The sequence below is a fragment of the Hippoglossus hippoglossus genome, chromosome 5, assembly GCF_009819705.1.
Source record: "Hippoglossus hippoglossus isolate fHipHip1 chromosome 5, fHipHip1.pri, whole genome shotgun sequence".
Taxonomy (NCBI): Eukaryota; Metazoa; Chordata; class Actinopteri; order Pleuronectiformes; family Pleuronectidae; genus Hippoglossus; species Hippoglossus hippoglossus.
The window spans coordinates 7,082,271-7,110,146 of NC_047155.1; the positions used below are offsets into that span (position 1 = coordinate 7,082,271).

The following is a 27,876-nucleotide window of genomic DNA, read 5'->3' on the forward strand; positions in this document are numbered from 1 at the left end:
GGAATTTCAACCAAAGTTTTCCTTCTCAGAATTATTAATATGAATAATTTCTAGAGGCTGAAAATAACAATTTTCAGTATTTCACAAGGCAATGACTTCACAACAATAGCCTGACTCTAAACTACAAAGAAACTATGAACATGTTGTTGTTTTTCTCAGACATCTTGCAAACCCATGGGGCAGGTTGGAAAACCACTGGTTTACAGCACCATGTGTGTCTGTTGTCCCAATATGAAAAGATCAACAGTATCAAATTCAGACAAACTTACCAAGATCGTCGCAGCAGACCTCCATGGAGTCAGAGGAGCAGTCACTCAGGTTGTCCAGGGAGGCGTCTGTGTCCTCGTGGACCTGAAACCTGCAGGAACAGACACAAACACAAAGCTTTCATGGATAATAGAGGAACAAAAAACAGACTGGATTGTGATCAAGTGGCAGTAAAAGTGGAAAATGAAACAGATGGCGACATAAAAAGAAAAAGCATGGGATGACCCGAGGCTGCATCATATTCAGTGTGTCCTAAAATAAACTGCCCTCTGTGCAGCAGAGCTTATCCTCCCGTCGTAAAAAAGGGGAAACACTGCCCTCACCTGAACCTAAAGGGAGCAACAGCCGCCATGTTGACCTTCCCCGGCTCACTCGCTCTGCGTGGCATGTTGAACGTCTGATGATAAGACTTTGATTTGTCACTTGACAGGTGTCCCTCACAAGCTTCCACCGCCTGGTTGGAAATGTTTCTCATGTCCTTCTGGAAGTATCCCATCCCACCTGGAGAGACTCCCGATATCTCATTCCCATTCGCACCTTGAGGGAAAAGGTGACGTCCTCTTCCGTGGCCCTGCTGGACATTCGCCGAGAGCCGGTACGAGGAGGAATCATTCACGTCTGTGTTGTCCACATTCCTCAGACGACAATGTCCAAAGGTCCAATTCTTGTTGGCATGTCGTCTTAACTGGAGGTCGCGCATTGCCTTCTGGGTGAGCGTGGTGGCGCGGAGGTCCAGTGTGTCTTTAGAGCGTTGGACCTCCCTCCTCGGTATCTGGGGGCTGCTGTATGCCGAGCACGTTCCGTCAGTCCGCTCTGTAGACGCTGGGCTTCTGTGAGAAAACATGCTGCTCTTCTGCTGCAGCAGATGGTTCTTTAAAGCTGCACCTCTCAGCAGTTCGGCAGGACCCGGAGATACCGAGGACGATGAGTAGGAAGGTCGTCTCTTGGTGGCGTGCTGATAGTGCAGGGTAGGATTGGGGAGGCCGCTGCTGTGCAGTTTGGGATCCATCTTGGAGAGTGGCATCATGCTTCTGGGTAAACGGAGACTCGAGCTGACATCTGCGTCACTCTGGCTCTGGGATGTGACTTTGATGTTCACTCCACCGCTCATGGTTGGTGAGCGTCACTGGACTGAGGTCTGGAAAAGAGAGCAGGAAAATCAAAGAGGATGCTGCAACAGTTTAAAATACACAGTTCTCATTCGTATGTACACACACACGTACTGTATCAAAGTGAGGACACATAATGCATTCCCTACAGCCTCTTACTCTAACATTAACCATCACAACTAAATGCCTAACCCTTGTCATTATCATAATCTTAATCTAATCCTAAACCAAGTCTTGACCATCAAACAGCCCTTTAAAAAAGTTAGGACCGGCCAAAATGTCTTCCCCCTGTGAGCTCTATGCTCTAAGCTAAACGATTTGGAAAAACTCTTCAGACAAAACAGAAATATAAATGGTTTCCAAAAGAGCCATTCTGCCATTAGTACAATGAATTAAGGTAATTGTTTATTTGTCTAACAGACACATGTGCACTTATTGTAACATACAAAACATTATGCAAAGTTTGTTTCTTGCTTTAAAATGGAGAATCAGGAAGTTGAATACTAAAAATGTCTTTGTCGCGACCATTTACATCTCCACTGGTTTGAAGCTACGCCAATTAGCTTGCTAGCGGTAGCTTCATATTAAGCAATCCTTGCATGAGAGTGGCATCAATTTCCTCATTTAACTTTTAGCAAGGAAGAAGAAATATGCTTATTTGTCAAAAGAAATCTAACTTTTTCTCCAAGTCCGAACACAGACATAGAAAATATGAGTTGATCATTGTTTAGAGTTATTTTAATCTAAATGGATTTTCTGCTAAATCCAAAAATCATAAAAAAACAATGCAAATATCGATGGCGGTTAAACGGAAATTGTAGTCACCCTGTCTGTATATAAATCACCTTCTTAAGGGAGGATGCAGACATGTATTCGTGTTGTATTTTGCATTATGGATAACAAGCTTTCATTTGCAGATTTCCATTGTGTAAAATACTGTAAAACAGCTGTGGACCCCAGGGTGTCTGCCTCATGCAGAGAGGGCTTCTAACCACACGACCTACTGACTGAATGTGAGTATGAGTGAGTGGGAAAGAGGAAAGAGGAGAAGATGGTTTGAGGGGAAGGAGCATTGTACTTCTGTGCATCATCAACATCAAAGTAGCCTGAAAGTCTGAGAACCAGAGTTGTCACTGGTTCAAGTTTCTCTACATGGCACAAATGCTGAGATAAGAAAAGTGAGTGAAACTTTACTGTCGAACATTGTAAAAGTCACCTTGAGGAATTTAAGAAAAGAAAAAAAATCACAGGTTAAATAAGGACAAAAAGAGAAATTCATTTAAATCTTATGTTGAGAGTGAGATTAGGAATCAAACGGCGCTGCAGAAAATCAATGAAAGCATCAGCAGCATCTTAAAACACAGCATATGTTTCAACAGCTTTGCCTAATCTGTCCCCGGTCCTTTAGCCACAACCTCCAGTGTGAAACGTGCTGTGAAAGCTAGTGACAGACTGACACCACTTGGCACAGGCAGCAGGAGAATGGCTCCTTTCAGGCCCTGCCAACACCGGCTGTCCCCACCACGGCCCTGCACACAGCACCTCACCGCCAAGCACACGTCCAGACCGATGGTGGGACAGAGCTCCACAACCCCAACGACACCTCCATCCCTTCATAATCCCATATCCCACAGCAAACTACAAGCTGACCATGACCGAAAGTATCTATTCTTATTCTAAGGAAACCAGGTTACGACTTATTGAAACAGTATAAATTCAAAATGTAGAACTCTTAAACAAATCCAATTTTACCCTGAAAGTATTTGTTAAAATGTATCTACACTCTAAACATACTTTTTGTATATAGTCCTGAATTTAATAGTGTAGGCCTATACAAAAAAATTGTAATTCTGTATATATATATACACACACACACACACACATACATATGTAGATATTACACACAAACATCTATTTATCAATTTCAAATGTAATATACAATTATTTGCCACATTTATCTGTATGCATTTCTATGAGGAAAATGAATGCAATTGCACATTAAGTAATGAAATTAATATTCAGTGCAATAAGAGACAATATATATATATATATATATTTTTTTTTTTTTACTTTTAATGGAGAGGACAGAACTTTGGCTAATAAAAAAGAAAGCTGCAACAGGATCATCATCATGTCACGATACGATTTCTGAGCAACCTGATACTAACAAAAAAAGTAAAATAAAAACTCCAGCCTGTTTCTGTGGATCTAAAGTGACAGGCTGAGATAAGTGCAGATGTTATTTAGTCTTACCTGAATGAATAAACATCCTGCATTAGTCATCTTCAGCAAAGCAAGGACATGAGGAGAAACACCGCAGACTAACTTCTTCTCCACTGAAACGAGCTACAACAGCGTGGTGCAGTTTACAGTGATTCAGAGACATATCAGTGACCGGTGTGTCCGTGTTTCTCTGGTGACATCATGCTTCGTTTGCCCCCCCCCGAGGCTAATTTCTCCGTCACAGTGTGAATGTGACTTTGAGCCTCTTTTGTAACACGCCATCATCAAAAGCCTTGTGTTACTAGGAGCTAAAACTGACCCCAGATCCCATAATGAGGGCCTGACTGAGGATGCTCATTCAGACCAACAGCCTGTAAACGCTGGATCAATTTCACTCTGGAGAAGTCTCCACTCTGCCGAGACAAATGGTCCGATAATGCACTCGTACGACAGCAGAAGAGACAGTTTAATAAATGCTATAAAACCACTTTGAAAGAGAAAAAACACAAGACAGTCTAAATCTGGAAAGCATCATCATAAAGTCGATGATTTTCAGGCTTCATGATGCTTCCGGTAATTGTTATGCATCACATAAAGAAGAAAAGATGGTAAAAAACTTAATTTCACTTGCAGACACAAAACTTAATTCTGATTCTTCCTTGTGCTCCACTTTCTCGCCATCCTAGCCGAAGATAAAATGAGGTGAACAAGTGCATCATCGTCTACATAACTCAATTTTCTCAAGAGCATCGGACTTTCTAGTTTTACAAGAGACCTGATCTAATTTTTATATATAGCACCAAGTCCCAGATTCCTCGTTTCCACTCCTTCCTCCCGTGTCCCAGCTTCACTGCAGAGGATTTTTTTGTGGAGGACGAATATTAACTAAGGGCGTCGCACACTGTGTTAAACATACACACATGTACACACACACAACACACTCATGTCAACAGATGAGCACACAAGTGGACACAAGTAAAGCTTGGCTCTTCTTACATTTGGCTGAAGGCATATTTACTGTCAGGTGAGACCAGTTCAGGCTTTTGTGTTGCTTTTGTTTTTTGACGCCTAAAACCTGCACTTTTGTGATTCAGCCGTTCTTCCAGCAACACTGGTTTTCAGCTGTGTGTTTAACTTGGACCACACAACAGCTGGAAACTCAAAGCTACACATTATTTAACATATGTTTTCACCCTGTGTTTATTGGCTTATTGGTTTGTTTATATGTTTTTTATTAAGCAAGATAATTCAAAAACTACTGTCGGGATTACAAAGAAACTTGGCACAACCCATTGAAATTTAGCATCAGGAGGCAGATCCAGGATTTTCTTTCCAATTTCTTTACCATCTCGAGATGTGGCAGAGAATATTAATGGAAACTAAAGGCAAATAAAAATCCAGATGTAGTCAATTAAAATGTGTCGTTTCATTACGGCACTCAACTGAGAATAAATTAAGACATTTACAACCATTATTTAACACTTTAACACTATTTTTAACAATTTTTTTTGCAAGAAACCTCCTTTTTCTGTTCTTAATAGAACCCAAAATGTATATACACATCTATTTTTGTTGTAATCTGATTACTGTTATGTTTTAATTCTCCCCCCCCCCCCCGGCTACAGATTACATTACAGCCAAACTAAAGTGAATCAAGGAGCTGCTGTTTTTCCCTGACACACAAACACTGAAAGCTGTTTTTCTAAATGATTGATATTCCGGAGCTGTAACATGTCAGGTGTTTGAACCCCAAATGTTGGAGGACTCCAGTTATAGAATGAAATATTTTTCATAATCACGTTAAATGTCTCTCCAACGTCGATAATAGTCAGACGGAACCTGTTCAATCCATCAGACATTCTAATGTAATTACAGCACTCAGCCACACCACTCCTCTGTGTGTGTGTGTGTGTGTGTGTGTGTGTGTGTGTGTGTGTGTGTGTGTGTGTGTGTGTGTGTGTGTGTGTGTGTGTGATCTCTGCCAGGTGTTTGAAACTTTTGGTGACAACAAGACCGTAACAACCACAGAGATTCAGTGACTTCAAAACCAAGGCAGGAACTGAAGGATGGAGGAGAGGGGCTGGCTTTATGTGTCACGCCTTGCAACAAACCTGTGTGTGTGTGTGTGTGTGTGTGTGTGTGTGTGTGTGTGTGTGTGTGTGTGTGTGTGTGTGTGTGTGTGTGTGTGTGTGTGTGTGTGTGTGTGTGTGTGTGTGTGTGTGATTCTTTTGATTGCATGGCTGATGCCAGTGCAGTCTACACAACATATCCAGTGTCATGCCACCAGTCTCTCAAACACTCGCAGCTTTGTGCAGCTGTCCTTACGAGGACTTTGCATTGATCTTCATTCATTGTGGACAACTGGACCAAAACCCCACCCCTCAGAAATGAGTCCTGATCTCTGATCTGTTTTTGTATTTTTATTTTAAGAAAAGTACAGCATGAAACACAACTCGTCCAGATTTACTTTCTGTTTCTCGTTGTTGTGCTTCCTTGAATTTAAGAGTTTGAGCACAGGACCTCCTGCTGCGTTCTTCACGTGTGAAAGACGATCGCCAGAGAAAGTCCAGTCCCAAGTCTTCTTCTCCTTCTTGATTCGGTTTATTGGCAGGTGACAACCAACGTCAAGGTGCCTTACCGCCCTCTACTGTGTGTGTCAATATCCTACTTCCTCTTCTTCCCCATTCGGTAGCGTATCTCTTATTACCATTGATATTTGACAGCTTCTCCTTCGTTCAGTTGAGTGGCGGGTGACAACCTCCTGTGTTGGAGTGTATATCAGAGTTATCTAGCTCATATTAAATCAGTTTGTCCAATCCTGTCTCCCTCAGCTAATGGAACATACTCCCTATTCCAAAGGTAACTACTATTTCCAAGCTTAGTTCTTCCTCTCTGCTTTGCACTTTTCCTCTTGAGCTTTTCTCGTTCTTGAACACACTTATTAAAGTGAAGCATTACATGCTCCACTGACTCTTCTATAAAATATTTTGTGCGGGGGGGTTCAACACACAGTGGAAGGCGGTAATGCACCTTGACGTTGGTTGCTACCCGCCAATAAACCAAACAGAGAAGAAGAAGAGGCTCGGACATCCTCCGCAATTCATGACTGAAAACGCCCTTAAAATAACAATGTCTTTGAACAAGAGGCCGGGCTTTCTATTAGAGTCACAATCTTTTTGTGGCTTTGATCTTCAACATTATTTGAGATCTTTAAAATTGTCTTTGGTTCTTTATCATGTCTTTGATGTGTCTATATGACTTATGGTTGGAAGAAGATACCCTTCATGTCCCATATCAAGGGCGTTTTGTACTACCTTGGTCAGCAGCGCTAAGTGGAAAGAAACGGATCAAATAGACATGAACCCAGATATGGAGGAGACTGCAATACAGACATTCACCATGGATACATCTAATGCATTGGAGCTTCCCAGCATGACAGTTGAAACTATTCGCATGCAGATTGAGGATCTTTATACCAAGTTGACTGCGGAGCAGTGGGAACTGTTAAAATCAGAAACACCGGACAACGTCACAAGGTTTCTGTTGGCAGAACTTTTTCTGAACATGACTTTGTCTGTGTCCTCAGACCTGATCACAGCACATGGACACAACGACTTTCCCTTTACTGCGGAGAGTATCCAGTCCAGTCTGGGAGACGCTCTCCGTCAGAGTTTAGCACCGGGCAGCTTAAAAAAGTCTGTGAGTTTGGATCAACTCACTGAGTTGGTTGCAGAGGAGATGACAGAGAGGATCAATTCCCGCCGGTCTGAGTGCTCCACCAGCGGATGCTCCACCAGCGGATGCTCCACCAGCGGATGCTCCACCAGACTGCCACAGTGTCACCAGACCACAGCCAACAAACTTGAGAAAATGGTCAATTGTGTTTGCAAAGTGTTGAAGAAATCTGCCGGCGACATCGAGGGCTCGTTCAAGCCGAAACAACGCAGTCAAAAGACATTGGAGCTTATAAACGAGTTCCCTAGGGGGAAACCAACCTCTTCATGCACTGACTCTTCATCATGCAGTTCTCGCTCTGACAGACGAACATCCTCAGAATCATCAGTCCGCAGCAGTGACTATAGGACAAGTGAGACCGTCCAGGAAATCATCGGGAAGGAGGTGAGCGACATCATCGAGCCCCTTGTGGACGAAATGTCAGAATCTGACCTGAGTGGGCTGATATCTGAATCTTCTCTGGAGTTTAAAGCTGCTGCAGATGAAATCTATCAGATAATTAGTGAAGAGGAGAGCTTCAGATCATCTGATTCGATTAGAGGCTCCAAATCCTCAAAGAGCCACGAGAAGTTTTGGAAAGGAGTGGGGAAGAGGATCAAGAAGCTTTTTGCAAAGTTTTTGGCCACAGCATCGATACTCAAGATGGGGACACAAGTCAGGAAGAAGTTCAGTAAGGAGACCCAAGTCCCGAGCAGTGAGTCAGTCAAGTCTCTGATGGATAGTGTGGAGTCTCTGCTTCTGACAGAGACCAAGTACAGAGTTTCACCTGCAAACGCCCCCGTCATTACCGATGTCCTCTATAGGTACGTCACAACTGACATTTTAGTGGCGAGTACAGCTGAAGTGACGAAAGTGTCTGTTCCTAAGTCCCACAAAAAGATGTACGCGGACATAAAGGAGAGAGTGATCAATTTCCTGCAATTGATGAACTGGTGGTTCTCAAAACAGGCCGGTGACTACACCAAGAGGGTGACCTCCGCTTTAATGGAGATTGAGCCCATCGTAGGATCTCCGGTCTCAGAGATCAACAGTGCAACGGAACGGGCAGAGCCCCGCAAAAAGATGTATGTCAATTTCGTCATTGACCAGCTCGTCACTCGAGTGTATGCAAAGTCCAAAGTGAACTTGTGTGACGAATCAATACACCTCACTCAATACCTGTTTGAAAAAACATGGCCCGAAGTCCAAGACATTGACTTAGACATGTCCCCAGATATAATCAATGTCCTCCACAAGGCCGTGTTCAAGGACCTGTGTAAGATGTGGGACTGTCCAGAAACGCTGCTGCTTTCCATTTATCGTAAAGAACCAGAGGTCGAGAAAAGAATCGCCGCCTCTATGGAAAGCCACATGTCCAAAAAACCCGGCAGGATGTCCAGATTCTTCTCCTCTTTGAGCAGATTCTTTAAAACGGTAGAAATGCTATTACTTTAAACGAGGACGCGCATATACGTGTCTTCTACTGAAGGGGTGTGGATTCACTCTCGGAGCTCCAGTTTACCACATCCAAACCAAAAAAAAAGTCTGCATGAAATGTTTTCTGTAACCATTTTCTGTCACAACTGTTAAAAAAGAATAAAAAATAAGAAGATGAGTCGCAGAGGTTGTCCTCTTGGTGTGAAAGCAGCCAGTGTGTGAGGAGGACCATGCAGGAAAGAGGGGGGAGAAGGGGGAGCACAGGGGGGGGGTCTGCTTCATTAGAACCGAGCTTTGGTCCCATGAGCTCTTTTCACATCTCATAGCATGAAGGTGTGTGTGTGTGTGTGTGTACAGGCTTAAATCATATTTATCTGTCTTGTCATCACCATCCGTCATGTCCCATCGTTCATTTTCTAATTTCTGCTGATCAACACTATTTGATAGATTAATATAAAACTATTAAACACTAACACATTGTAGTTTTAATTAAAGCCTATTGTACTTTGTGAAGCACCCAAGATTAGAGTGGGCGTTTAGTGTAGTGAGTTAATCTGTCGGCTCATTACAGGGACTTAAACCTCATAAGTCACTTTATGTGATTAACTGTGGTCAGTAAGGCCGTGAGAGGAGAGACCGATTCAGGCACCTGTGACCGAGTGATACAGTTTGAAAAGGTTAGAAAATTCGTTCACTAATGATCGAAGACCTGAGAAGCACGATTGTGATCGCAGAGAGATTTTATTGATCTTATAATGGATCACAACAACGATCAATAAATACCAAAAACCTCCTTGCTGCGCTAACCACTGTGCCACCCTCACAAGAGCAGATTGCCGCAGCATTTTCATCTCATCATTCTTTGTGGATTCACCATTTTAGAAGCGATTCCCAACCCTCTGGACCTGGACCCCTGCTGGTGTTAATAATTAATATCTTTCCTTACATCTGATCACCAGAGACAAAACATAACGTGCAATAAACCAGGTGCAGCCTGGAGATCCGGTTTTACAACCACAGATAACCCATAAAAACACACATACAGGGACCTACACGTTTGAGGCACATTCTGTGCTGGTGCAACATCTTTTTAGCTGCAACATTTAGTCATAAACATAAACTGCACATGGCTGTTTACTGCCTCAAGCTGTGACACTTAAACATTTCAATCTGCAGTGACTTGATTTTCTTTAAAAGAAACATAAGCCTCAAAGTGCTGGTTTGCATTTTTCTGAAAAGCTCCCATCACCAATTTACTTCTGAATGTTTGTTCACAGTCCCAAACTGAACCATTTAAAACTTGCAGAGTCTTGTTTACAGCCAAACAGGGTCAACGAGGCTGTTTCACATATTAAAAATATATATATCCCAGGTTACATTGCTGCTTTGACATAAATAATTTCTTTCAACCTGAAACTAAATTAGACATTTCCCCTGAAGGATCAGAAGAAGGATGAGAAGCTGTGCAGCCGATGTTGTATTGTGAAATCCCACATGCAAACTGAAACAACCTGCCGCTGCAGCTCTGCTGCTCTTATGCAACTGACACAGTTCTGTGACGTGAACCGAGGCTGGTGTGGGAAAAGGAAGACATGTTACACAGCACGCTGCAGCGCTGTGATGAGTCTGTCAGTGTGGGCTGCTGTCTGATCAAACATCAGTCTGTATGTGGAACTGGGTCATTAGAACAGGTAGGAGAAGAGAAGTGCATTTGAAAATGGAAATACAATCTAAAAGCTTCCAAACAGCAGCAACAACTATACAAAAATAGTACAAGTGACGAAGTTCATGCATCAGCAAATAAAACAAGATTTTTCACTCTCTGGCTCTCAAGAAAAAACTTTAGCAAGTGTGTGTGTGTGTGTGTGTGTTCTTTGTCTAGATCTAAACCAAAAAATAGGAACAATGACATATGGGAGAAAGTCAAATAACGGAAATAATGATTTAACCCTTAAGATGTCCCACAGATTGTGTGAACAAAAGCTGTTCAACATCAGTTCAAGAGTTCTGCTCGTGTGTGGTTCACAGAGGTTTATATTGTGCATATAAAGCATATCATGGACTTTAAATAAAGATGGAGAACTTGTCTCCTCTTCTGTTCTTCTTATCTCTGCTGCTGACGTCACTGACAGCTCATCTCCAGAGCCGACACTGAGGTGACTGACAGAATAAACACAGGCTTTTTCCTCATAGAAATATGGAAAACACTATTGTATGCCACACTGATGCAGTATTTGAAAACAGTGTGCTATGACATATATGTAACTTTCATATCAAAGTCTGAAGCATCTGACTACAGTGATATTTACACACACACCTTTAGCCAGGAACTATTTAGTGAAAGCAGTTCAAATGGTTGGAGTGAAAACCTGGATGCATATGGCTCCATATGGTTCACACAGTGAAACCACTGAACTCATTTAACACCACAGAATCAGAAGTGACCAACTGAAATGTGACCTTTTCCATCTGTCTCACACACACACGCACGCACACGCACACGCACACGCACACACACGCACACGCACACACACACACGCACACACACACACACATGTCCATCTTAAGAAGCACATTATCTCCAGCGGAGTCGTGTTGAATCAGCATATATTCCAGGTTCAGTCACTTGGAACAAACCTCCTGCACGATCTGTCATCTTCAGCATTGTCCAAATCTCACCATGTTTACAGCCACACTGCGTCTGCCTGTAATTACACTGACACTGTCACTCTGTGTTTGATGAATATGTTTTCCCTTCACAAAGTTTGTGTGGGATTTATAAAGATGTAGATGTAAGGGCGCTTGGAGAGTGAAAACCTCCACTAAAGAAAACTTCTTATCCTGCCATCTTCAGAAAAGTGAAAAATAAAAATCATTATTCCACTTGTGTTTCTAGGATCTCTTCAATAATTCACTGGGCTCCTACTTGTCATGTCACACCCATCAAAGGCTGATAACTACAACAGCATAACTGTTTCCTTGCCTTAACTAGCGTTATCTGACTAATTTACACTTTTCCCTCATTTTTTAACGATCTTTCCCATCGGCATCATTTCTCTTCCATCATTAATGTCTGAGGTGAAGAAAAATGTGTTAAAACTGTAGGAAGAACTATAGCTTTGGGAAATCGAAATTTGGCCAAATTCTGTTGCACTGTGGGTAACAGCTGTTCTGTTATTGTGGATAAGAATCAGCTTTAAAAAAATCCCTTATTCAGCATTTTCCCTGACTCGAGGACTCCAAGTGAGTGACTGAGCGTATCTGGTTTTCACAGGAATGTGGGATCAAATTCAGTGGAGCTCAAATCAGATCTACGAAGGGCTTTGGGAACTTGGAACAAGGTGAAAAGCTACAGAGAGAAAAACATAAGTTGTTGCCATCATGCACGAAAATACAAACACAAGACTTGGAGAACTGTACATTCTCATCTGCAACCAAATATTCCACAGAAAACAACAAAAAGGAAATAGTTGTGCTCTTGTCACATCTACAATTATCTCTATATTTTGTGGCGTAGCTTTCAAGTCGTCTGTCATCTCAGCACCAACGTCCCCATCCGGGTTTTCAGAGTTTGTCTTCATCCTCCTGTGAAGCTGGTGACACCGTTTAACTCCACACACAGTCGACTGTTTCGGGCACATTCCAGCAGCGGAGAGCCTCCACTGCGGCTGTCAGACGATGAAATACATTTTTTCCGGTATGTGGTTGAGCTCAGCTTCTGCTCACTGGGGGAGAAGCTGAGCTGAAATGTCAGTTCTCCGGGGGAAACGCAGCGACTTCGACATGTCACTCAACGACTGACAAGATGTTCACTGTGACACAAATTGTAACCTGAAGACTGAGTTCAAGTCAAATGATTTATATATTTTTATTCGACTGCACTCCGAGCAAAAACAAATAAAGGGCGTTATATATTTATTAAAAGGGGCCACTCACAAAATCGTTTGCCACAGTTTATTTGTATTTCACGACAGAGTATTTTATACCATTTAAAGAATAATGTCGTAATATTTGGAGAATTAAGCTGTGATTGATAGGAAAGTCATGATATGAGAAAGACATCATAATTTAATCAGAATAAAGAAGATGCTCCACTTTCCTCATGTTATGACTTTTCTTCTCATTGATTGCAGATTTATTCATGTAAAGTTGCAACTTTATTCTGATAAAATTATTACTTTATTTCAAATTTAGTCACGTAACATTACAACTTAATTTTCACTTTATCCTCTTGATATCACAACTTTATTCTCAAATCTCAGATGTTTTTCAAGTGGCCCCTGACATTCTCCCTTCATGTCTCATCTTCGCTCTGATTTCTGACAAAGTTTTCATCTGAACGTTCAATAATGTAGAACAGCTTTAAATGGATTGAATAAAATATGGATCGGGTTTTCCAAGGACGGCACACATGTCATTTTGGGTTAGCCAAGGTGGAACGTGTCTGCTACTTGGAAGAGACTTTCCAAACCACACACACACACACACACACACACACACACACACACACACACACACACACAGTGTAATTCAGGACACACTGAGACGTGGCATTTGCGCGGAGAAAAAAAACAAACTCACTCTTTGAACATAATGCCCTCCAGTTATTTGAAACATCCTATCATAACATCGCAGTGCACGCACACACTGTAATATCACAATCATCGTAATCACTCTGATTATAGGTCCAATTTGAAATCAGCTATGTGTTCAAAGTGCAGGAGCTCGGTTTCAGAAAGAAGCAAACAAAGAATCGAAGCAGCTGTGAAAGTGTCGTGGGAAAAGACAACACGATGCCCTCAGCAGTTTTTCTTCACCACTTCAGTAAATGTTGTCTCACCACAGGACACTGAATCTGTGTTGTTGCACCGTAATCCAGAGCGACACTGAAGTGAGTTAAGTTCAAAAGGGCAGCAAGTTGCAGATGCACGATACATGTGTTTCTATTGGCAGTGACATCACCCACCATTAGTGGTATTCCCAGAGCCGTGCATGGTCTCCCTGTGTAGAATTGAATTACTCAATGGTCTGTGTTGTGTGCATTAGTGCATGTGAGGGTTGAGCTGTAGCATAATGCAGAACTGAAGTGAATGCATCAGGAGCAGAGCACCGAGTAAATGACAGTGAACGCCTGGTTGAAAACGTGTCTTTCCTCATTAATCCAGTGAAATATCATGAATATCATTAATATCTATGACAGGACACCGACTTTGGTGATCCCCTAACTTTTTATCGACTGCCCCCATCAGTTCAAGACTTCCATTCATGCAGCACTCTGGTTTATAAGAGGCCGAGGAATCAATTAATGCAGCTTTCCATCCATCCATCCATCCATCCATTATCTATACCTCATGTCTTTTAAAGGTTGTGGGGTGGGGGAGCTGGAGCTAATCAATCATAAAGAGAAAAACAACAATTCACTCTCACGTTCAATCCTACTGTCAACTTACAGTCTCCAGCCTAACCCCTGTCTGCATGTCTTTGGACTGTGGGAGGAAGTTGGAGCACACACAGAAAACCAGAAAACCCACACAAGCACCACACCACCAGTCAACCAGTCGAGCGCAGTATATGCAGTTTTGTTTTTTTAAATAAGTAAAATGTTGCCTACTGATGGAAACAAATTCATGCTGGATGATATAAAATATTGATAATAATTGGAATAACAACATAGACCCTAATACTTTTGACAAAGAAATGTAATTGAGCTTCAATGTTTTACAGTTTCCCCATAAACTTTATCATTAATAAAAACAAAACACAAATACAGCCAAATATATAGAACTGGAAAAGAAAATATACATATTTTATACATCTTTATCATTTATAATGTAAATTTTGAAGTTGTCACGTCGGTAAATAACGCTGATACCGATATGTTAGTGATAGTGTATCACTGGAAATCGTTGAAAGTTAGTTTTACTACTAGTATTACCACCTTGCAGTTACAGGCATCAGCCAACAAGTCAAGCAGCAGGAAATATGATGCTAATCTCCTCCCATTGGTTCTGGTAACGGTTTTAAATAATTGACCTTTGACTATTTGGACATAAAAATGACATTTGTGTTAAATCGCGTTGTATCGAGTTACGGCCCAAAACGTGATTTGTGATCGTACAGTGACCTTCACCTTTTGACCTTTGACCTCCAAAGTCGAACAAGTTCTTCCTGGAGTCCAACTGAACGTTTATGTCAAATCTAAAGGGAATTTCCTCAGGTGGAGATATTGATTGAGTATGTGACTGGCGGACGAAACGGATTAAAAACATTTTACCACTGAGACATTTCAAATGATTCCACCCACAACACGGATTTGGGATGAAAGATTGTGATCATCCGAATCATCTTTTCAAAAACAAACATCACTGAAACCGCATATTTCAAGAGGAATTAATTGCTTCCAGCAGCGAGTGAACAACTCGTGTTGATTCAGGGCTTTGATAAGAACATCAAACACAGGAATGATCACAGTCGACTGTATCTCAGTCTGATGTGTGTGAGAAAGTGTGAGTGTGTGAGTGTGTGAGTGTGTGAGTGTGTCAGTGTGAGTGTGTGAGCCTGGTGCAGCGGCAGCCTCTGGTATGAGTCAGCAGCATATCCCAGACAATTAGTGGGCACATGACTCCCGGTCCCAGGCAGGACAATAAAAGTCTCTGCAGGAATTAGTTCAGCAGCTCGTGTGTCCCCGGGTCCCTTCAGGCCTTCTCCCTCAGCCTGCAGCCATTCACATGATAGAAATACTCCGTCGACCACAAGACGCGGTGTTTGGACTGTGTCGCCCGGCAGCTCACATGCTCAACAAATACTACAGTGTGATGCGCTTGTAGTGGTTCAGCTGTTTATCTGGGTTTGTTAAACAAGGTCACTCTGGGGGGAGCAGAAAGTTAAGATCAATAAAAAACTATTTAAAATCCACATTTTTAAATGATGGCGTCTAACATGAACATTATTCATCCACAGTATTCAGAAAGAAACTCAAACTTACCCAGAAGAAGCTTGAGAAAACTTAAGTGCAAAGGAAGCTGGGACCATTTAGTGATAAAAGGCCAAGCTGAAGGATGAGCAGTATCTTCAAGTGTCCATCAGTCCGTCCCAACTCTGCAGCGGCTCCAGGACACGTGTATTTCTACTGTGCCATATGCAAACACAGAGATGGGACAGTGAGCAGCAGCCTCCAGCTCGTGCAGCAGCGAGGACCGGAGCATCCCTGCCTCTGTCCGACGCCTGGTTCCAAGTGGGACTGCTCCCTTCCTGCTTGCATAACAATACTCTAACACAGATCCTCTGCTGCAGTTACTGCCTGTGGATCAGTCTACTTAGCCGGCAGGCGCTCACTCTCTCTCTCTGACTTGCAAATGGACCATTCCAGCGAGGCCGAGTGTCTCTGAACAAAAGTGCTGAGCTTAAACTGGGACATAAACCTGGTGAGAAGCTCATAAACCGCATCACACTCCACTCTCTCTCTCTCTCGCTCTCTCGCTTCGTCCCCATCTCTCTCTTTGCTCGTCACAGTTCCAGCTTTGCATCTTTTTCCGCCCGGCGCTCAAAATGTCCTGAGTCACAGCCAGAGCCAGTGAACTGGACTGATTTGAATTGTCACTGCATGTTTATCGTTTGGCTGCCTACAGGGCGCAGGGCTCGCTCGGCACGGCCCTCATTGTGAATCTGGGCCAAAGCGGGCGAACTCGAGAGGTGTCAGCACAAGGAAAAAAGAGTGACAGGAGTTGGGATATGGTGACAGCATGGGCTCACACACACACACACATGCTTTCTCCTCATGTAATCTTTGAGTTTGGGGATTACAAACTGTGACTAAGACTCCCCCCCCCCCCCCCCATGGTGATGTGGGGCCAAATATCACAGAAAATGACTCAGACAATCAACATACAAGGCAGGATCAGTGCAGGCCAAGGACATGTGGCAGATCCAGACCAAATTGAACGTGTGCCAAGAGCAATGCAGCAACACGCATACTGGTGTGAAGATAGGAGGCCGGTGGACGTGATGAAGGGTTACGTCCTATCCCCTCTTGCACGTTTGAGCAAATTGCTTCTGGTGGAAGTTAAAGCTCTCTGCAGGATGACTACAGTTGATGAGGAGAGATTAAAGACTGAGGCAGTTTGGAAATTGGAGCCCTCCATCCTGCATGTTGAGGCGCAGACAGGAGATAAGTGAGGATTACAGTCAGAGACGTTGGACGGGCCGGACGTAGAAATACTCAAAAATGTGTAATTCATCTGCATACACACAGAGACACACACACACACGTGCGCGCGCGCGCACACACGCACACACACACACACACACACACACACACACACACACACACACACACACACACACACACACACACACACACACACACACACACACACACACACACCATCTGACCTTGACAGATACAAATGTCTATCTCCAGAATGAGATCCCATTGCACAGGCTGAACATAATCACATCTTAATTAAAAGGTGCTGAGATAAAGCATCAGCTTCACAGGTACAAACAGCCCGGGTGAAATGACTTGATAGCAAAGTCCTTCATCCCTCAGCCCTATTCCCACAGCTGATTAAACGTGCACTTCCCACTCTGACGCCTGCACGTCCTGCTCCAGCTAATAAACCTCCTCACCCTCTTTGCATCAGAGCGGCTTACAGCGAGTAATACACACCAAAGCACAGCAAGGCAGAGAAACCAGGGTGTGTCTCATCCTCGCTCCGGTGAAATGTTTGCCTGGCTGTGACCTCTACTGACTAATTCATGAAACTGCAAGTCTCCACCTCTCGTTGTGGCCACAGCGCAGAGTGCACTGCAAGGCAGGAGTCAGCAGGAAGCACGTTAACCTCCGTCTAACTGCTGCTTGATGAAGCAGGGTCATTCAGCTCAGACATGCAGACACACTCCCTCAGCCGGGAAACACGATTAAACCATTTATCCCCCTGAAATTTACCAAATTGGGTTTATCAAGGGTTATTTTTATATCATCAACCCAGTTCATTGAAATATTAAAACACTTTTGGCTACTTGTGTAAGAGAAGCTTGCTTTTGGCTTGGATAGGACTCTAGAAGAGTGCATACCTCTACAGTCATCAATCAAGCTGCACCAAGCTGCACCCACTCATTGATATAAATCCCCTAAATGACAGATTTGTTTTCCATCAAATTATCTGTATCATTCATTTAGATATTCACAATTTCTTTTTTTTTAAATGCCTCTTAGTCATAATCTCATAATGTCAAAGAAAGTCCAGTAGTTTATGTGTAATCGTGCTCACTAACTAACAAACAGATGAAAACATGATCTCCTTGTTGGAGGGAACAAGCCCTCATTGCTAAAATGTGGATTTTAAACAAAGTTGTCACGTAAATTCCTTAACACAAGAAAAAAAACATTTAATCAAATTTTGTTCCATTTATTAAAAAAATACATACATTGTGAAATTCTTAAATAATTAGGGCTGCAACTCATAGGTATTATTTTGATTGTCACAGAATTTATAGATTATTTTCTTAATTAAACTGATACATTTGCCCATCAACGTTTCTCAGAATTCAAGCCGACATATTAAAATGTTTTGTCCGACTCCAAAACCCAAATATGCACATCGCTAAAAAACAGTTAACCGTTTTAATGTTTTTTGTTTTAATGAGATTTATGTGATTTAATATCAGTGTTGACTGAGAAAATTAACCGATATTTACCTTAGAGAAGGTGGAATTTATAACTTTAAAAAATGGGTTAAATGATTCAGCAGTTACCAGAATAGCTGCCAAGTAATTAATAGTTAATGAACAGATTTTTCCGAGCTCCACATTAAAGTTAAAAAAAACAACATGCACCCTCAAACTGCTTAATGAGGCTACATGAGGTTCTTCTGGCTGAAATAGCCTGAACCGAAGCAAAAGGCATGGACGTCAGCCCCAGTGGATTTAAGACTAAACACCAGCTCACACACTCTGACAGCCGAGTTGAAAATACATCCTCAGTGTGAAGTCGTCTCACCTCTCCCAGCTCTTCCTCCTCACCTGACAACTTGGCAAAGCTTCTGTGGGAAACACTGCCAAGTGGAGAACATCGCCGCGGGAGGAGTCCTGGCTTCAAGTCAGGTCAAAAATACAAAAAGAGACGGTGCCGAATTCCTTCATGAGACTCCCACCAGCCGCCAGCACTCCTGCGTACACTGATGGATGGACTAGAGCCCAGCCCAGCCCTTGCCTCTTATCAGGCTTTGCCTCTTATCCTCTCCTCTCTCTTCTGGATTAAATCCACTGAGTCTCCGTCACTCCTCTCTCTCTCCCTCTCTCCCTCCCTCTCTCTCATGAGCATAATCACATGTGTACATATACTACACTACTAGCCAAGGCGGATGTCCACCGAGCAGAGACACAGGGCTACTGTTGGCCAAACGCTGGGCTATAAATAGTCTTCTTGAGTTCATCATTGTCTCTTCCTATGATGGTGAAGAGCCTGCAGGGTTTGGAGAGAGCGAGGCAGGCGGACCGAGCAGCATCACTCTCTCATGGCGTTTCCTCCCCGCCTGCTATCGACTACACGCTATCAGTTTCACCTTTCCTGATTCCACTCTCATGTGGGGAGATATCTGAGCCGAGCTGGAGGTGCAAACGTCCATGTATGTTTTTTTAACACGGCAACTTCTCCGGATCGCATGAGACTCTGGTTTGCTTTGGAGAGCAGCAGTGACCACCCATCCGTCCAGAATCACAGAAAGGTCACATGCGTGATGAAAGTGTGAAAGACAGGGAGCCTGAACCCGTGCAATCGTTGAATGTCACAGGGTAAAAGATCAGCAGAAAAATGCCAACGATGCAGTTGGCAGTAGTAGTAGTATTCCACATCTACAGTACATGCACGCACCAGACACCAGGAATTACAAACTAATATTTAGTAAGAAAGGAAACAGCTTTTACATATAACATTACATGGCAAAACAATGAATACAAAAGGCTACAAGTGGTTGTAGGCCTCCTTCAACCGTTTTTCCCAGACTCGAATGAGGTCACTGTGACCTTTGACTACTGAAATCTAATTGATTGATGTCAAAGTCCAAGTTACAACTGGACAAAATTTTCATTAAAAAAACAAACAAACACAAACATGTTTTGCGAGGCCACCATGACCTTTGACCACCCAAATATAATCATTCAAATTGGAAAGAATTCCCTAGACATGTCCCTGAGGTATCCCAATGCAAACGATGTGTTTTGTGAGGTCACAGCCACCTTGACCAGCAAAATCACTTCATCCTCGAGTCCAACTGAACATTTGTACCAAATTTAAGGAAATTCCCTCAGGTTGTTCTTGAGATATTGTGTTCGAAAAAAAGGGAGGGGCTGATAGACAACCCAAAAAACATCATTCCTCCAGCCACTGGTTCTGAACGACACAAAGGCATAAAGAAGTTTGCAGTTATACATCAGGAAAAGTGACGTGTGAAATACCACTATGCACATACTTTCACTTACTTTCTTATAATCATCCAGCCAGAGGATGACATTAGATATTGGGGAGAACTTTAACTTTCTCAAGTATTCACACTATAAATCGTATCGTGAGCAATAAAGCCTCTAAACCAAAATGATGATTAAAGTTACCTGTTTCCATATAAGAAGAATCGAGCCAAAGGCAAAGATCTGTGTGCATGGATGTTTTTGATCTCTGCTTAAATTCGTCTCACATAGGGTTGAAGACTATCATCTTGTTTTTATGAGACTACAGTTGTAATTTAAGGTTTTACATAACATAAACTCTCAATCATTCCTTTTTTGAATGTGCTGTAGTTTGCAGATGCTTGTCGAGGGTTAATGGTTAAAGATATCGCACCTTGTTAAGCCCTATGAGGCAAATTGTGATTTTTGAATATGGATAAAAGTAAAATTTGATTGATTGACTAACATTTCAATGAAATCTGAATAGAAACATCATGAATTAAAAAAGATTTTATGAAATATCCCAATAAAACATGTGAAGACACATACACAGTAAAAAGTATTGGTTTATAGTGGGGAAGTTTATGGAAACTTCAGTTTAATTCAAACGTCATCTTCAGAGCAGTCAGACAGATGACTTCAGCTACGTCAGACAAAAACATGCAAAATATGTGTCAAGTAAACAGTGTCTGTTTGACCTGACCTCTCTGAAACCCTACACCAATCTGTAGTGAACTGTCTGGTCACAGTTTCTCACAGAGTCCAAATAGACATCAAATTACCTTGTAAGGCAGCAGCCAGATGGTTTATTAAATGTTCCTTTTGGACAGATTTACAGGCGGTAAATTCTAGATATCAGTGCTGCTCGTACTTTCTCCTTTATTTATGGTTGTTGGACTTGGAGGAGCGTCTGTAGAGAATAGATGCGTCTTAACACAACGTCCCAGAGTGATTTCACGAGGACAAAGCCTTCATATTACCCCTCAGACAAACAGAAAAATACACAACTGCAGGAAATACCAGGAGAAAATGTCATATGTGGTTAAAGGCAGACATCATTTACAAATACTCTTATCAAGCTGACTGGCTCCTCGCTGAACAGAACATGGTTTTTATTCCAGCCCTCGATGACTAGGAAGGTGTCACATTTCAGCCTTAAGGTTGTTCGAGGTCGTTTACGTCCATATTTGGTGAGAGCTGTAGGAATTGTGGTTCTCTTTTCAACATAGTCACACAAATTTAACACAACACAGCAGGACGAGGAGGGTTTCTGGTGCCAAACGGTGAAATACTCTTGACTTGCCAAATCAGTCATCTGACCTCAATTCCAACAGATCATGTGTTTAACTTGCTAAAAACCAGACGGACAGAAAAAAAAAAGGAAAAGAAAAATCCCTGAAGCAACAAGCTTCAAGTAGGAAAAACCCTCACCGGGGGGGCCTGTCGATGGAGGAGCTGTGGGTCGGAGACTGCAAATGAAAACCTTAAGTGATGCTTTTGGCCACACGGGCGCAGCACAAACAAAAGTTAAACATAATGTTGACATTTTTTCACCTTTGAACTTGATACGGTGAGTTGGACGGAGCCGACACGCAACATTAAAATTCAGTTTCTGGCCACTTGATGGATTTAAGTCCAATATTTACTCTGCTTTGATTTGATCTCCACCAACTCCTGAGGGAAATAACAGCTAGAGCTGAATTCAGAGTTGAATCCTCTGGGTTCATTACTCCAACCGAACTCATAACTTTGCACGAAGCCATTTGGTCCATTTTCAATATGAAAGACATTGATTAAAGAGTTTAAAAATATATGAATTTGCAGAGTTAGTTCGTCCTCTGAAATAAGACGCCTTTTGATTTAAAAAAAAAATTGTACAGTATATAAACTGGTAATGTTGATGTAGACACATTCAATTAAAGATGAAATAAGAGAAAAATTATCAAACGCTACTTAAGAGGAAAATAACCAGCAGATCTTCACACACAGATCTAAGTGATCACCCGGGTGCATATGGGGGGTTAATAAATTACAAAGCATTCATATTTCAAATCCACAGCTGTTACTTTCTCCTTGCATTTTATTAATATTATTTTAAAGATATTTTTGGGCCATTTATTGAGATGGACAGATGCGGTTTAATATGCAACAAGGTCTCGGGGGCACCTAGGTGAGCTAGTCCCCAATTTCTCCTTGCATATTAAACTGCATCTGGCAATAAATCTTGATTTTTAAATAATTCCCTATGCTGCTTTAAAAGAGAAAGTTGCCTTGTGGTTTCTAGAACAGACTGTGGCTGCAGCAAGTGTCAATCTGAGCTGAACAGTTTCCTCGATATTTTCCAGAGCAGTCGTACTTGGCCGAATCAGAAAACCTCCTGCTACAAAAACATTCAGACTTAAATATAAACAGCAGTTACTTTGACAGAGGAGGAAGTTGTTAAAAGTTCAAGTTAATTCTGCACAGTGACGTTCCTGAATCTCTCTCCTACCCGCCCCCCCCCCACCCACCCATCAGTGACTCCTCTCACCAACTTTCTCCTCCTTTTCCTTCCCACATCTCACTCCCTCCGTCTGACTCCGTGGCCCCGGCTCCTCCCTCAGTGCAGCCTGTGCGTGTCCACTCTGCCTCTCTCACTTCTCGTCATCACACAAGTGTCTCGTCTCTCGTTATCACTCAACGGCCACAGAGAGGAACCTGCAGACTTTCGCCTCACTTCAGGTAAGAGTCCAGTTTACATTTGTAAGGATCCACAACAACTTATCATAGAGACACAAATATCATACAGCCACAGGATCTGATCTGAAGTGTGTGTGTTTATATGTTCACTTAATGAGCTCATTTGAAAAAAGAATGACCTTGAAGTTGGAATATATCCTGTTATTGTCTTGGAGCACAGGCTGCAAACTTTGTTCCAAGCATCAACAGGAAGGTGATCAGACAGGAAACAACCATTGAAAAGGTGCCTCTGCTCTGCTAACAAGAGTTTTGAATAGAAAAGTACAACCTTTAACTTTTTATCACCATATTAGTCCTTAAAAAACTTTTTTCTTACCACTGTTTTTAAAGGATTGTTTTAAAAAAGCATCATAAAACTCGTCAGATCTGTCTGGAGCCTGTTGGTTTGTCCGAGGTCAGAATCGTTCGATTACAAAATAAAATGCAGGGAATTTCCTGTTTATCCAAAGCAAAGTAGTATATTAATGAATATATATGTGGATGACAGCTGCCGGCTGAGCTACATGACTTCATCTCCATATAAAAACATTAACTGTCTTAAACTGCAAATTTAAAATCAATGGATTATGTCATTTTCCCTGTTTGAAGTAGTTCAGTTATATCTAAACTACACTGGTACTTTGCATTTTACAATCAGGTTTGAATAGTTGGGTTCAGGTGATGCCAGCAGGCTGCAGGGACGAAAGGAGCTCCGCATCATAGCAAACGGATGCTTCTCCTTTTATAGGAATTGTTGTGTGTAGCCTCGAGTTCCGCAGATGGCCTCAGTCTGCCGAGTAACACTATACACAGTGACTGAGAGAATGTACACAAGCCGTGCTCTCCTCCCTTTCTCACAGAAATGCCTTTCGGAGGAGGAAGCAAGTGCGGCTGCTGCCAGAAAACCGTCTACTTCGCTGAGGAAGTGCAGTGCGAGGGCAAGAGCTGGCACAAATCCTGTTTTCTGTGCAGTAAGTATCTTCGGTTCTCAGGTACAATCCGCTTTGTTCGTCCACCGCTTCCTCTTCACCACTGTGGAATCACAAGGTGGCAGGAAGGAATGCAGGGTATTTGGCACGCGGGAAGGAAAGTGAGCATCCACAGGTTTTCACTCACACATCTTTGACCTTATTTGGATCCACCGAAGCATGTGACAGAGGCTTGGTCGTCCTTATATGGCAGAGGAAGGTAGAAGTGCTCCCTCCCTCTCCAGCACTGCACAAGCATTAATCCGAGGCACAGCACATAGTGGTTATGCCATTTTTCCTCTTTAAAGATGTCATGCATAGTTTGTGGTGAAGACACAGCGAAACATCTGTGGAATTAAGTCATGGATTGCTTTTTCTTTGCTGCACGGTGGAAACTCGTGGGCTCAAGTGTGGGAAGGGATAATCATAGATTTACACATATAAACTGTGCTTTCCCCCCCTTTTCTCTTTGTGTGAAGTGGTCTGTAAGAAGAACTTGGACAGCACCACAGTGGCTGTACATGTGGACGAGATCTACTGCAAGTCGTGCTACGGCAAGAAATATGGGCCAAAGGGCTACGGCTTCGGAGGTGGAGCCGGCACGCTGAGCATGGACACAGGAGAGGGACTTGGAATCAAACCTGAAGAGTGAGCAAAACATCACTTCTCCCAATTAGTGTTAACAACAGAGAACAGTAACTTTTTAATATATTTATCGAAAAGAAAAAAGCTTCTACAGGTGCTGGATCAAAAGTTTCATATAGAGCCCGATCGATATGGATTTATAGATAAATGTACTTTATTGATCACAATTTGGGAAATTATTGAAATGGAGCTGATGCCGACATTAAAGAGTAAAAAATGTATGATACCATGGCAAATTATACTTATTATTTTTAATAGCAATGTTTCCTAACATATTATCAAACTCTTATGATGAAGAAATGTAATTGAGGTTTGACAATTTAACAGTTCAACCATAAACTTTATTATAAATGACTATAAATAAAAACAAATATTACTAAATAAGGACAATAGAACTTGAATTAAGAAAGTAAACATCATTATAAACATTATAGACACCTTGGTCGGGCTCTTGTTTCAAATGAGGAATGAAACAATGATTTTGGCTCTTAAATGTAATGAAGCTGATGTTTTGCAGCTGTTCTGTTTCCGTTCATTAAAAGCTCTGATTTCTGTGGCCAGACAAACTGCTTTCCGCCCGACAAACAACCCCAACACCTCCAAGTTTGCCTCGAAAGCAGGCGGCTCAGACGTGTGTCCTCGATGTGGCAAAACAGTGTACGCAGCGGAGAAGGTTATCGGAGGAGGAAACGTAAGAATCATCTGATAAACTTTCCTTCTCACGACGAGGAGGATTTGATCGTTCTCTGTGTATTTTCTACCTGAATCTAATCATTTGCTCTCTGCTCAGTCCTGGCATAAAGGATGCTTTCGCTGTGCCAAGTGTGGCAAAGGGCTGGAGTCCACGACCGTCGCTGATCGAGACGGGGAGGTCTACTGTAAAGGTCTGTGTGGAGCAACTAGAGCTGAAGAGATTGGTGGATCATTCAATTAGCCTGGATGATGGGCAGAAAATTAATTGGCAATTATCTTGATGAGAGGTTATTCATGTCTCATCTAAAAAGACAAATCTGGATGGATGTGTGATGGATTTTCTTTGTCATATGCGACAGTCAAATTAAAATCTTTGGGTTTTGGACAGTTACGTTTGGTAAGAAAAATTAAATGTTACCACTAGGCCATGATATTTATATATGTATAAAATTATATAGAAATCTAAAAATATAATTCCCCATTTAACACAATTGTACAATCTGCAGTTTTGTACACTTATGCAGAACTCTTTTTTTACTCGTATGATCCTTTAAGGAAAATCAAGATATGACTTTAACTTCAGTTTTCCATTGCCTCAGTTTTTGCAGAGACAGTTGCTCTCAATTACTTAAAGGTTCAGTGTGTAGGATTTAGTGACATCTAGTGGTGAAGTTGCATGTTGCACCAATCAGGGGTTACAATCAGCCAACAGGCATCAACACAAACCTTGTGATTCTCTCCAAACTGAAGTTTACCACTGAGTAGAACTTTATCTACGTTCTCAGTAGTGTTTAATTGAGATGCCAGACTGTGTTATTATCCACAGTGTTTCTCATTCCCCGTCTTTTCATTCACAGGTTGCTACGCGAAGAACTTTGGACCCAAGGGCTTCGGCTTCGGTCAGGGTGCAGGAGCTCTGGCTCACTCCCAGTGAAGCCTGAAGCCTCGGCTCACAGGGCACCAACGTGTGGTGTGTTTCCATATCATCGCTTCCAGGATCCTTCGGTCCTGTCTGTCTTTATTTCACTCTGCACTTTCACTCCAGCTACAGAAAGAACAACAGAGGCACAAAAGCCAATACGAAGCTGTTTGTTCACCAGCTCTTTACTGTGTGTTGCTATAGAACAGAGTCTAATTTAGTAGGTTAAAAAAAGAAACAGACTGAAATCTAACTCGGTTTGGATGTGCATATTCTGTTTATTTACACTGAGTCTTAAATATTAACCCTGCTCCATCTTAGAATAGAAAATGGTCATAAAGAGACACTTACATTGTATTAACACAGAGTTTCTGCAGGTTTCAACAAGTTTAACATTTTAGGATCGTTTCAAGACCCTGTTAAAACCTTAATGAATGAAATTTAAGGCCCATGTCAAGTTAAGATTAACAAGTTCATCAGATAAGAGAAAATATCCGTGTCCCAGAATTACTTTAGCTTCCCTATGATTGAAGGTGAGGTGAAGATGCCTCGTAGAGAATAACCTTCGAAATGCTAAGTTTTCTCAGTAGGTCTCCATAGGGGCCACACACACACTTCAATGGACGTGGTCTACATGACCCACGAAGGAGCCGGCACCATTACATCTTAAAAAATGGTCTGTCATACCTCGAGCTTTTGTTTCTCTGGGATGGAAGGACACGTTTGAAGGAGCCTTCAAAATGAGACAGTATAGTGGACTTTTCAAGATGCCTTGGAAACCCTGTAACAGAACTGAACAATTACTGAGTTTGACTAATATCTGAAAGAGTTTGTGTCTGTGAGTGGGAACAGACACGTTTCAGGATCAACCAATGGACCAGCAGCCTCGCGTCTTGCTTCACTCACAGATAAAACATATCTGTTCCCTCCTTACTGCCTTACATGTCAAATAATGTAGATACTGTCTTATAATATGCATTGTTTCTGAGGCACAAAATAAATATCTGGAAACAAACACAACAACAAGGCTCTGCTCTAATTCCCTGTGATGGCCTCCTTAACACAATTGCTCTTGTTGTTGATCTGAGGGGATGAAATCAGTTTGTGTGCATTCATGTGGTGTTGGGCCTGTTTGTTATTTTTATCTAATCACCATCATCATCATCATCACACAGAGCAAAATGCCAGCTGTTGTGGTGAACAAGGGAGTTGCAGTACTCTGCCCCGTCTCCGCCTGAGCCGAGGAGTTGGCAGGCTGACCGGAGTACCAGGCAGCTGCGGTGGTGGTGGTGTTGGAGGAGGAGGAGGAGGAGGAGGAGCAGGAGGAGGAGGAGGAGGAGGAGGGGGCAGCTGTTTGATTTGGCACCGAGGGCAACATGAGTCTCATCAACATCAAAACAAAGTCTGAGATCTATGCAGAGTTGAAAGGTATTAGTCCACCAGTGGTAGTAATGGATTACATGTAAAAGAGGATTACATAATGAGGGTACAGCAACATAATCAGCCCAGATTACATTTGTAATAGTTACAGTGTCAATGATTACATTGTGATTATGGCTGGATTATGTTTTACTTCTTTGTCATGATAAGAGAAGTGCTCCACCTTGTGGCAGGTTTCAATCAAGATTATAGGTTCAAGCAGCAGCAGTTCCTCTAAATACTTATAATAGAAAACAGAAATCTAAAGGAATGATTAAAGTTTTGACATACAAATGTAAATCTTATTGTATTAATGAAC

At 42.2% G+C, this 27,876-nt stretch overlaps 2 protein-coding genes across 15 annotated transcripts in view; one reads left to right on the forward strand and one right to left on the reverse strand.

Annotated features, from left to right (window-relative positions):
* Positions 1 to 18,965, reverse strand: part of nav1b (neuron navigator 1b) — a 73,639-nt gene extending 54,674 nt beyond the window's left edge. For 11 of the 14 annotated variants that reach the window (XM_034584496.1, XM_034584489.1, XM_034584488.1 and 8 more), the window contains exons 1-2: positions 591 to 1,378; positions 270 to 358 (exon numbers count right to left, since the gene is read on the reverse strand). In XM_034584496.1, coding sequence (XP_034440387.1) covers positions 270 to 358; positions 591 to 1,378 — 877 coding nt within the window. The other 3 variants (XM_034584482.1, XM_034584483.1, XM_034584481.1) reach the window with 3 other exon arrangements.
* Positions 18,966 to 22,765: 3,800 nt separating this feature from the next.
* Positions 22,766 to 27,146, forward strand: csrp1b (cysteine and glycine-rich protein 1b). Its single transcript, XM_034584507.1, has 6 exons — positions 22,766 to 22,916; positions 23,774 to 23,884; positions 24,361 to 24,529; positions 25,088 to 25,217; positions 25,317 to 25,410; positions 26,077 to 27,146. The coding sequence occupies exons 2-6, from the start codon at positions 23,776 to 23,778 to the stop codon at positions 26,151 to 26,153; spliced, it is 579 nt and encodes a 192-aa protein (XP_034440398.1). The 5' UTR covers positions 22,766 to 22,916; positions 23,774 to 23,775; the 3' UTR covers positions 26,154 to 27,146.
* Positions 27,147 to 27,876: the final 730 nt, after the last annotated feature.

Excerpts from the sequence above, each read along its gene's own strand:
- csrp1b (XM_034584507.1), top strand. The coding sequence starts at position 23,776 with ATGCCTTTCGGAGGAGGAAGCAAGTGCGGCTGCTGCCAGAAAACCGTC. Across the intron at positions 23,885-24,360 it reads CAAATCCTGTTTTCTGTGCA|TGGTCTGTAAGAAGAACTTG; the intron begins GTAAGTATCTTC and ends CTTTGTGTGAAG. Across the intron at positions 25,218-25,316 it reads AGGTTATCGGAGGAGGAAAC|TCCTGGCATAAAGGATGCTT; the intron begins GTAAGAATCATC and ends CTCTCTGCTCAG.